General features: G+C 40.1%; 1 protein-coding gene across 1 annotated transcript; it reads left to right on the forward strand.

Annotated features, from left to right (window-relative positions):
• Positions 1 to 417: 417 nt before the first annotated feature.
• LOC144665134 (protein disulfide-isomerase A6-like) lies at positions 418 to 10,196 on the forward strand. Its single transcript, XM_078526306.1, has 8 exons — positions 418 to 546; positions 622 to 763; positions 2,990 to 3,047; positions 6,098 to 6,184; positions 6,445 to 6,484; positions 7,179 to 7,291; positions 8,513 to 8,625; positions 9,169 to 10,196. The coding sequence occupies exons 1-8, from the start codon at positions 531 to 533 to the stop codon at positions 9,932 to 9,934; spliced, it is 1,335 nt and encodes a 444-aa protein (XP_078382432.1). The 5' UTR covers positions 418 to 530; the 3' UTR covers positions 9,935 to 10,196.
• The last annotated feature ends 1,167 nt before the right edge of the window (positions 10,197 to 11,363 follow it).

Here is an 11,363-nt window from a genome sequence, read left to right on the forward strand (position 1 = left end):
ATTTTCTGTTGAGTAATGAAAAATGTAACAAGTTTTCAGACACTGTAAAAACTAAATTTTTTTTTATTTTTTTTTTTTTTTTTTTTTTTTTTTTTGCTCACAAATTTTTAAATTATTTTGGTCATGTCTGTTTCAAAAGCACAATAAAATTCTATATTGGAAAACACCCTCACAGACAATTCTCTAACTAAACTGTTAAATTAAATATACTACCCTCACCTTCAATGAAATATTTCCTTGAAAAGTACGGTGTGAATTTATGGGCTGCAATTGCAAGGAAATATCTCACTCTAACAGTTTTTCGGCAACTGACAAAGGAGTTTTTCTGTGGGCTTTATTTATGAGCCCTGCGTGAGGTGATCAGCGGTAATACACCCGAAATTAGAGTAATAATTGACCAATCAGAGCGAGACACGAGAGGCCGGCCCCTTTGAAGCTTCATAAAAGTTCCTTTCAATTTCCCACGTCAGATATTACAAAGTTGTTCTTTAGTGCGGAGTTGTTGTCGCTTTTTTTGCGATTCTCCAAACATGAGGTCCTTATACTGTAAGTTTATTGCTTTCTTTCTTCATTTCTTAGGTTGCATTCAGGTTGCTAACGCGATTTCGCTTTGTTTTGTAGGTGTTTTTCTGTCGTGTTTTGTGACCCTTTCAAGAGCTCTTTATGGGCCCCAGAGTGATGTAGTGTCTTTGACAGCGAGTAATTTTAACAATTTGGTGATTAATAGCGACGAAGTTTGGATGGTAGAATTCTATGCTCCTTGGTAGGGTTTTTATTTCTTGCTTTATTGAATGTTTTTGTGGTAACGTATCATAGCACATAAATATACCATTGACACGTAACAACAATCCATGCTTAGAAAATTAAAATGAGTTGCACAGAGTAAATTATACAAAGAAAATTATTTTCCGAACGAGCTTTTCTGAAAGGAAAGTCAAATATGTCAGTATTGATTTAAACCTCTTAGAGAAATTGGGGTTTAAACCTGGCTTGTTTGAATTATAGCTAATTATGTTGTGGTACTGTTTAATTTAATTTAGCTTAAATTAAAGTGTTATAAGATATTATTTTTAAAAATGATATATGTATAAGAGTAAAAGAAAACTATAAAAATATTGTAAACAGCATAATTTATGTTTTTCAACTTACATACCCCAAAATTCTGGTTATAATCCCCTTGCTTATAAGCCCCACCCCCCCCCCCGTCCTGGTTATAGGCCCATCTACCTCCCCCAGATAGAAGCCCCCCTCTGCTAGATGACAGTCCTGAACAGGGCTAAATGCTGTTTTTATGCTTTTTTAATAACACTCCCGTGGCTCCTTTCAAAACATTTTTTTTTTATTCTGCTTATAAGCCCTCCCATATATAACCCCCCCCCCCCCCACCCCCCGATTATAAGCCCACACTAAACCCCTTACAAAGTTGTAGGTTTAAGCCCAGGGCTTATAACCAGAATTTTACCGCATATTGTTATCTACAGGGTTAGGCCTAGGGCTATTTCTAGAACCAAACTAATGAATAAACTAATGAGTAATATAATTATCATAATTATATCAATTATTAATATCTTAACAGTGATACTTTCTATACATCAAGTTTTCTTTCTCTTGGGAGTGTTCATTCCACTTTAATATGATAGCCACAGTTGATTTAGCCTTATCAGAAACCTCTTATCACATTCCCAGTTTTACTGCCAATGAGTAAAAAAAAAATACCAAGCATTTAGGGAGAAATATGTGTAGTGTTTTCATAAAGGAAATAGGGACCTTCAGATCAGAATACAAGGTCAAGTATCTGTACGACTTACAAAATTAATTTAATCCAGTTACATTCTCAGAGCCCTCACTCCTCCCTGACAAGTTGAAAAGGAAACTATCAGTATGAGATTGGTGTAAAATGTGATATTTGAAACCTTAGTCTTAATCATACTCAATCTCCTACTCATATTTCAAGCTGAAGATCCTTAAAATAATAAATACAGTCGAACCTCGATTATCCGGACATCGATTATCCGGACTTTTCGATTATCCGGACTTTTTCTCCGGTCCCGTTTTCCCATGAATATTAATGACCTTTGATCTTAAAAACTTTAAGAGGTAAAAAATTTAGAAATTATGTGAAAAGTCAGGAAAATTGCGTTTAAAACAGCGCATTACGCTCCGCTTCGAAAGAAGTGCATGTTACGACGTCCTTTCACTTTGTTATTTGTGTCGTTAAATTGGCAGTTCAAGTCGAAATTCATTACCATTTATCCGCTTAATATGTAGAAACTCGCTGGCACAAGGTTTGAATAAAGAGCTGACATTTTCCACTAACAAAGCTGGTATATCCACCCAAGAAAAACATCTTCATGCATGATCTTTCTTGCTACGAACTTCGTAACTTAGTAACCTGGCAAGATTGCAAGCACGTGTAGCTTGGTTACCAAGTTCCCCAAGCAAGCTTGGCACTTTGTGGATCGAGTGGTTTTCAAAGATCTCTGCTGTTTCTTGGTGTTTTACTTGTCTTCTAAAGCCGCTACTATCTCTCCACAATTAGAAAGGTTCTTTTGAAATAAGTGTGGTTGATTTTATAAGCCTGTTTCAAAAAATTATGGACAAAATGCCTGCAAAAACGTGTTGCTAAAACGCTCGCATAGCACGATAAATAAACTTCACATTGACACCTGAAAGGAAATTCTAAGAAACACAAGGTTAGTTTACGAAGAAAATTCTTGCCCAGAAATGAACCCAATTAAATGTATTCCCATTTAAGTTATTCAGTTTTATTTTTGGCTCATTAATATTCATGTTTTCGATTATCCGGACTATTTAGCCCAGTCCCGACGAGTCCGGATAATCGAGGTTCGACTGTAAAGTGATAACCAACATTTGTGACACTCTTTGTGGCCTATTTCCTATAATAAAGATGATAAAATACATTGCAACAGATCTCGAAGGAGCTGCTCTTTTGGAAACTGATATATGTTATGTTTCTGTTTACATGTAGGTGTGGTCATTGTAAGGCATTAGCACCAGAATGGAATAAGGCTGCTTCAGCTCTCAAGGTACACACTCTTAAATCAAAATGCACTGACAGTGACCTATAAAGTCTGTCCGAGCCTAAGTGCAGGGCTGTCACTAATTTTTCAAGTAGGTGGGGAAATGAAAAATGTAGCCGGGGGACAAGATTTTTCTGTTGTACAGTAGGTTGGGAGGGGGGGGGGTAGAGTAGGGTTTAGGAAACAACAAAAATTGTTCCTAATACGAATTTGTTTTTATGCAATTTTTACACCACGGTAACTTACTACTTTCTCTTTCTCTACGGCATTCGACAAGACTCTGACAAGTTTTCGAAAGTTATAGTTTATTTTGGGATTTGAAACGACCTGACTTGTGACTAACGGTGTGACAGAAAAGAGAAGTTGAGGAAGACTGGGAATGAGTGAAAGTAACTCGTGACCAAGACCAAAAACAACATGGCGTCGGGAACGTGTTGGGAACGTCAAACTGGTTTGTTTTTGTTTGTTTTTCTTGAACCAACACTAGAGAAATTTACACAACGAAACTTTCTGCACTTATGTAGAAATATACGCAGACAAGCCAATGTTTTGTCTTACATACAAAGTACATGTAACAATGCATACAAGCCCGGTGCGACCGATCTGTGTTTATTGACATGTAGCTTATTAAAACAGCATTAAAACAGGCAAGAGGAGAACACACATAATTTTGCAAGTTTAAAGTTAACTGATCGCCGATTTTATTTGTGTGGAAAGTGTTCATAGTTCAACTATGGAAAGTCCATGTGTGATCATTACTGGGCCACATTCGTCTTGTGCAATTTCCTTCATGCATCACCCCGTGGTCGAATCGAAAGAGAAATGCTGAAGCCCAAACTGTTGTTTCTTCAGTTAAACATAATCTTACCTTGAAGCACAGCCAGAAGATAAGAAGGAATCCAGTTTTATTCGTTTATCCACTTTTGCATTCAGTTTTTCGATGACATTTTCACGCGGAGCCAGAATCTCCGACAACAAGAGAATCCGAATGAAAGTAACACGTCGTAAAATCACGCGCTTTCAATCGCAACCTCGCATGAAATGTCAATCGCTCTCTTTAAAAGGTGAATAATAATTTGTATTAATTAATAAACTATTAGTTTGTTTTTTATTCACAATTTTGTTATTTGATGTATTTTGCACTTTCCATGTTTTGGTTTTGTATCAAAGTAGCCGGGGCTCAAACTCGTTGTAGCCGGGGAAAATCCCCGGCCCCCGGCCCTTAGTGACAGCCCTGTAAGTGGCCCATAGAGCCGGAGCTTATCCCGGTTTCCGTAGCAGGGTTCAAAATAGCAGCCGGCTGTCGGCGGTAGCCGGCAGTTTGACGACACTTGCCGGCTACTTTTCACCGAAGAAATAGAAAATATCATGCCTTGATCAGCCAACTGAAATCAAAGTTGCGGTAATGTTGAAGAAAACATTTCATATCAGAAAATAAAGCAGCTACAGGGCTAGAAAGTGCGACTCACTGGTCGCTAATGCGACCAAAATTTCATCTTGTCGACGAAACCTGCTGGTTTTGCGATTTACTTAGTCGCCAAGATGAATAACGGGCCGCCCCACCTTCTCAGGTATTGTGTCCCTCCAAAAAATACATTGAAGATCTTATTTGCTTTTCAAACATTCAAAATAAGAAAAGAAGTCACATTGCTCCAATCCATTCTGTTGCTTTGCCGTAAAATATTCTATCACTTCGGAAAACTTGCAAATGGCCGACTGTGTTTGAAATCGCCCCAGAATGCATCTGGGTACGTCATGTATGCAGATGGATTGTGTCCCTTGAAAATGCATAGCTCTCTAACAGCCGGGAAAAAATGAGCCTTGACAAAAAAAGCCGACAAATTCAGGCTTAGAACGAAATTTTATTTTGAACCCTGCGTAGCATTAAACGACTAGGAGTATTGCTACTCCCCCCTGGATGGGATGCTAGTCCATCGCAGGGTTACCCCCCAGCAGTAAGTTCGCCAGTACCCATTTATACACCTGGGTGGAGAGAGGCACTGTGAGAGTAAAGTGTCTTGCCCAAGAACACAACGCAGCGCCCCGGCCAAGCTGGCTAACCATTAGACCACTGCGCCTCCATGACAGTGACCTATGGCCAATACATAAATCAGATTTTTTTCCCTATCATTGCGCAGTTCCAGAAAATATCCATACCAACCCTATGGAAGGTATTCTAAAGAGGTGGGGGGGGGGGGAGTTCAAAGGCAAAATATGTAAAGAAAAGTATAACTTTACTGGAATTTCCAGATGAGTGGGGAGATTCAAACAATTATAAAACCTTCTGTGGGAGGGGGATGGATATTTTCTGGAACAACACATTGTCTGTTCAGTGTAATGTTATCATTAAAGTTTTTAGTGATGTGCGCTTTCTGAAATTCAAAATCCAACTAACGATTTTGTTTTTCGCTGCTGTCAATCATAATTATGGTGTCAGCAAACCAACCACGCCCATGGAAAACAGAAACAAACAAAATTGATTGAAATCTACCAATCTCAAATGATGGACGTGACCTTTTTACCTGGTCGAAGTGAACTTTTGTTTCCCATGAGGTCTGCTAAGATGATTGACAGCAGAAAAAAGTGTAAACCATTGGTTGATGATTGAATTTCAGAGTTCGCATATTAACCGCAATAATTAACCATTGCCATTGCTACTGTATTAGAATTACAGTTTGAGCTTAGGAAGTAAATTGTTAAGTACCATTCTTGTCCCCATAGCCCTTTTCGTTTCTCTTAGCCAGCAGGACCTTGAGAAACGTGAGGGCTCTGGGGACACAGGATTTCTAGTCCTAGATTCTAGGACTTCCAGTCTTCATTTATGCAGTCATGATGTTTCAAAAGAATGTATGAGAGAGTAGTCACGTTCTGTTCAAGAATTCTTTGTTTTAAACAGCCAATCAAAAATATTTGAATTAATTCAAAAATCCTATGTCCCCAGAGCCCTTTGTTTCTCATGCCAAGGCTTTGCCAGCAAAGAGAATGATAAGGGCTATGGGAACAAGAATATTTCAATACATGTAGCTTACAAGTATGTGAACCTACTATTTTTATAGGGTGTTGTCAAAGTTGGAGCTGTGGATATGGATCAACACCAATCAGTAGGTGGCCCTTATGGTATCCGTGGATTTCCCACAATAAAGGTTAGTTCATTGTGTACAGTTAATGATGAAAAAATAACCTTAACGTCATGTTAGGTAACCTCAAAATTTGGTAAAACCCAGCATTCTTATGCCAAAATTACAATTTTAAAACTGACATTCAAAACTTACCTAAGAAGTCTTTTTTAATGATTTTATAGCCAGATTAACAAAGGTTATTTCCCCAAGCAAATTGTTTTTTTAATCCCTGTTGATTTTCACCTTTATGTAATATTGTCTTGACCAGGAACTGTTTATTTCAGGTTTTTGGTGCCAACAAGAATTCTCCAAGTGATTATAATGGTATGCTGGAAGATCTTGTCTACTTGTATTTCTGGATTTTGTAACATAACACTTGTGCATACTGAAATATTAATTATCTTTTCTCCTAAGGGGCTTTTCATAGGTTATGAAGCAAAATTAATTTGAAGCAAATTACATTTTTGTGACTTTTCTATTGTATAATTTTCCAGCTGACTGTGTAAGGCCCATTTACACTGGCGATTTTTGTCATGCATCTCAAAGTAATTTTGACACGCCAAAGTTGCATGAAGTCTCCTGTCATATCGCAACAATAAAATTGCCATAAAATCACCGCCGATTTGCACATGTGTAGCTAGCGCCAATGAAATCGCCCCAGTATCACAGGAGATTTGAACCTAATCGAAACTTAATGCAGTTTCGGCGCGACAATAATTGCATTGACATGGTCCCATTAATAAATGCCCATACTCCCCCCACACAAGGGATTGAAAATTCCTGGGGGTGGTGGTGGAGGGGGGAGGGGTCTCACAGACCAAAAACCTTGCAGGAATTCAAGAAGCTTAATTGGCATTTCCAAAGGGGTGGGGGGTGTTTGGAAAAATCCCTTCCGTGGGGGAGGTATAGATAATTTTTGAAACTCACATTTGAGTTGCGCAAAAAAAACGCCTTTGTAAATCGGTGTTTAAATAGTTGAGCATGACCCTGTATCCTGATCATTTAAATGTTTGTTTAGGTCCCAGGACTGCTCAGGGTATTGTTGATTCTGCTATGACTGCTCTTAAATCCATGGTCAGCCAGCGACTCTCTGGAGGTGGAAGAAGATCTGGCGGTGGAGGAGGAAAACAGGTTCGTTATACAGTTCTTATGGCTAATTTTTGAATGCTTGTATAGTAAAGTGGGCTTTGGGAGGGTGGTTAGGTCTGCTGTTGAGCCAAATGGCTTATCAGGCCAGTGCTTATCCCAGTTTCAGTAGTATTAAGTGACTAGGAGTATTTTTACTCCTCCCTGGACGGATAGTAGTCCAGCCAGGGTTACCCCCAATCATGGAATTTGCTGGTACCATTTTTAAACATGGGTGGAGAGAGGCACTGTGAGAGCAAAGTGTCTTGCATTAACAATTGTTCCAACATCCCAGCGAGATCAACTGAAACAAAATTTTTTGCTTCTGCATCTACTGGCTTCTTAAATGAACCCAGACCCCCAGGGATGTCGCTAGGGTCCAGCTGTACGATAATTTCACTGGCTGAAAGAGAACTTAAATCTGGCTAAAATTTCACATGAAAACAGAGACTAAGGTAAACTTTTAGATCAGCCAAGGCTAGAAAAGCCAGCTGGGTTTGTTGATGAGCCAGCTTAGTGTGGACCCCATAAAGTGTTCATCCTTTGCCCGACTGACTGACCCACCATCACAAGAAACGGGGCGATGGGAAACAAAACATTTTATTGAGGTGGGCTTAGCAACATTTTATTGAGGTGGCCTTATGTATCTGAGCAAGGCATGCCCAGGCCATTTTGAACAGAATTCTGGGAAGGTGTTGTGCAAAAAATCAATGACGTCGCCGCTGTTACATGAGCCAACTTCCTAAATATTTGTCATCTTGTGTTGCAAGGTGTTGACTTGGGTTGAAAAACTCTCAATGGTTACCGAGTAAAAAATTGCCCAAAATTTTTAATCTGGTTCCACATTACATGGTGTTCTATTTTCCACATAACATTGTTGCACAAAACATTGTTGTTACAAGTTGTCCCATGTAACACCGCTTTTAAGCAGGGATGTAGCTTGTAAAACACTAAGCCGGCTCATCAACAAGCCCAGCTGGCTTTTCTGGCCTTGGCAGCTCTAAAGGTCTACCTAAGTCTTTGTTTTCGGTTGAAATTCTTAGCCGGAAGTCCTCTTTCAGCTGGTGAAATTAGCCGGCAGCCAACCCTCAGTTAGCGACATCCCTGTTAGTTCCCCAAGAAGTCCTCAAACTTCTTTCCAACAAAAATTTGTGTTATTTTGTGGCCAGTAATGTTCAAGTAGCTTGAATAGTTATTAATCCATCATTTCTTTGTGGTACATTATAGGACAGTGGCAAGGCTGGAGACAAAAAGGATGTCATTGAGTTAACAGATGCTAACTTTGAGGAAGAAGTTCTTAACAGCAAGGACCTGGTTCTCGTTGAGTTCTTTGCACCATGGTAAGTACATGCACTGTGCTTTGCAATAATTAAACATGTGAACTCTGCTCCAAAAGTCAACGGTTACTTTTTTACTGCCGTAAATCATCTAAGTGGACCTCTCAGAAAACAGAAGCTCACTTCAACCTAATAGGTCACCTCTGTCAGTTGTGATTGGTAGATTTTACAGTCAAGTCTCTCTCACTCTCGGACACTGTCGGGACTGGCTCCAACTGTCCGTCTTAGAGAGGTGTCTGTCTTATAGGGAGTTAAGTTACAGTAGTATGACTGGAAAATGGCAGGGACAGGACCATCACCAGGTGTCCGTCTTATGGAGGTGTCTGTCTTAAAGAGGTGTCTGTTAAGAGAGAGTTGACTGTAAACCATTTTGTTTGTTTCTGTTTTTAAGGTTCGTTGGCTGTTAAAAAGTTTCTGATTTATCAGGCTGACTTGGTTGGTGTTTTATTGGCTAAATTTTCAGCCTGGAGGTTCTTAATCCACTTGTTCTAATATGCGGGTGTTTACTGTAGTTTTATTTACAACCCAGCTGTTTTTTCATCTCAGGTGTGGCCACTGCCAAAGGCTTGCTCCTGAGTGGGCTAAAGCAGCCACAGAACTGAAGGGCAAAGTGAAAGTTGGAGCCCTTGATGCCACCGTTCACACTGTCACAGCAAGCAGATACCAAGTACAAGGTTACCCAACCATTAAGGTTTTTGCAGCGGGTGTCAAAGATTCTCACAGCGTAGAGAACTACGAAGGCCCAAGATCAGCTTCAGACATAATTCAGTTTGCCCTGGATAAGCTTGCCGAGTCGATCGAGCCACCGGAGGTCCTGCAGGTTATAAATAGTGATGTATTCAAGAGCAACTGTGAGGAAAAGCCGATCTGTGTTGTCTCTATTCTACCACACATTCTGGACTCAGGGGCATCTGGTAGGAACAGCTATATCGATATCTTGAAGGCTATGGGTGAGAAGTACAAGAAAAAGATGTGGGGTTGGGTTTGGGCCGAAGCTGGTGCTCAAGCTAAGCTCGAAGATGCTCTTGGAATGGGAGGCTTTGGCTACCCAGCCATGGTTGCAGTCAACTTCCGTAAAAAGAAATTCGCTTCACTGAGAGGTCCTTTTGATAGCACCGGCATTGATGAGTTTCTGAGGACTGTTTCAGTAGGCCGTGGTTCAACTGCTCCTATCAAGGGTGAAGCAGTACCCAGCATCGAGGTCACAGAGCCATGGGATGGGAAAGATGGCGAGCTGCCTATAGAAGAGGATATTGACTTGTCAGATGTAGACTTAGACGAAGACGAAGGCCAGAAAAAGGAAGAACTTTGAGTGACTTATCTTGTCTTAGTTAATCTGTTTCACTTCTGAACAAGACGTGTTTGAAAATTCTACAGATAGTTCTTTTGTCTGGCGTCATTAATATTTGCAAAAGTCCTACAACTGAGCTTATTTCTCATTTCTACAAAGGAAAGAAGATACCGGTGTTTTAGGTGTTTCTTAAAACTAGAAAAAAAATTCACTAGTGGTTTTTTCCCACGATGTTAAAAATAGTTGTTCATTAAAAAATAAATACTGCACCATGCTTTGATCATTTGTTTGTTTGGTTTTTGTGTGGCAGCAACATGTGGCAGGGACAGAGTGACAATTTACGCACTCAAGAAAATGCAGCAGAGAAATGTTACAGCAACACGTTTCTTTGTGGTCAAAATATGAAATATGCCCTGAAATATGCCCTGCTATAGTTTCTTGTGTGTGTACACTTGATTTTGTCCCTGCAACGAAAGGTTTGCAACTGCCCAAAAAGGTCCCCCAAAGTAAATAATATACAAAGAGCCAGTCACGACGAACTCGTAAACCAATAGACTGTCCACAGCCCTCTATTTTTTTCGTGTTTTTCGATCGATGTGCGCGCGGTGAGAACGGCGAGAGAACTGGACGCCAGCGCAAAACAGAAGAAGAGGGAATCGGGTATTGTTAACCAAGGAGAACTGGAGATTGATACACGTGACTCAAAGGAGTTGGTACAAGAGCCAGTTAGGACAAACGTAAATGACTCGTCAACCAGTGAGAACTCAAAATCAATGCACGTGACCGCCAAGCCCCAAGCGTGGGAAAATATACCAGAGCTCAAGTCATGGTTGGTTTTGACATTGCGTCTGATAAGTTGAGTAGATGGTGCGAGTTCAGTTTTTAAAATCAATCAGAGAGTGCAGCCAAGCAATACCAAAGCAATTCTGGATCAAAACTCGATAGTAAACGCCTGAATGAAGGAGTTTGCCAGCAAAACCTGAAGCTAGCTATAGAAATGAAGACTGCCACGTGCTCTCGCATGTTGCAGTTTTCTCTTTTTATAGGTTGTCCCCGCGGGGGACTCCCTATAATGGCCTATACGGGGAGGCTTCGCCCGAAAGGGGTTTTTTCTACAGGCTTTAGGTATATAAAAGGGAAGGAATTTCACAAGTTTAGGTATTTGAAAGGGTAGGGACGACACGAGCATGATTTCGACAATCGACATTGCTGATCCTAGCAGTATGCAGGACGAGTGTCCCATATCAACCTAGTAAATGGCCCAGCTCACCACAAGTCTCTCGTAGCTCAGTTGGTTAGAGCGCCCAACCGGTATCTGGGAGGCCATGGGATCGATTCCCGTCGGGGACTCAGAATTTTTCTTTGTACCATTCTCGTGTCATTGTTGAAAAAAAAAATACATCTTTATTATTTATCACCGAGCTCAAAATTTACCATCTTTATTATTTAC

The sequence above is a fragment of the Oculina patagonica genome, chromosome 9 (assembly GCF_052425735.1).
Source record: "Oculina patagonica isolate OP01 chromosome 9, crgOcupat, whole genome shotgun sequence".
NCBI classification, from domain to species: Eukaryota; Metazoa; Cnidaria; class Anthozoa; order Scleractinia; family Oculinidae; genus Oculina; species Oculina patagonica.

Coding starts and splice junctions, on each gene's coding strand:
- LOC144665134 (XM_078526306.1), top strand. Junction 764..2,989: donor GTAGAATTCTATGCTCCTTG/GTAGGGTTTTTA, acceptor GTTTACATGTAG/GTGTGGTCATTGTAAGGCAT. Junction 6,485..7,178: donor TTCTCCAAGTGATTATAATG/GTATGCTGGAAG, acceptor ATGTTTGTTTAG/GTCCCAGGACTGCTCAGGGT.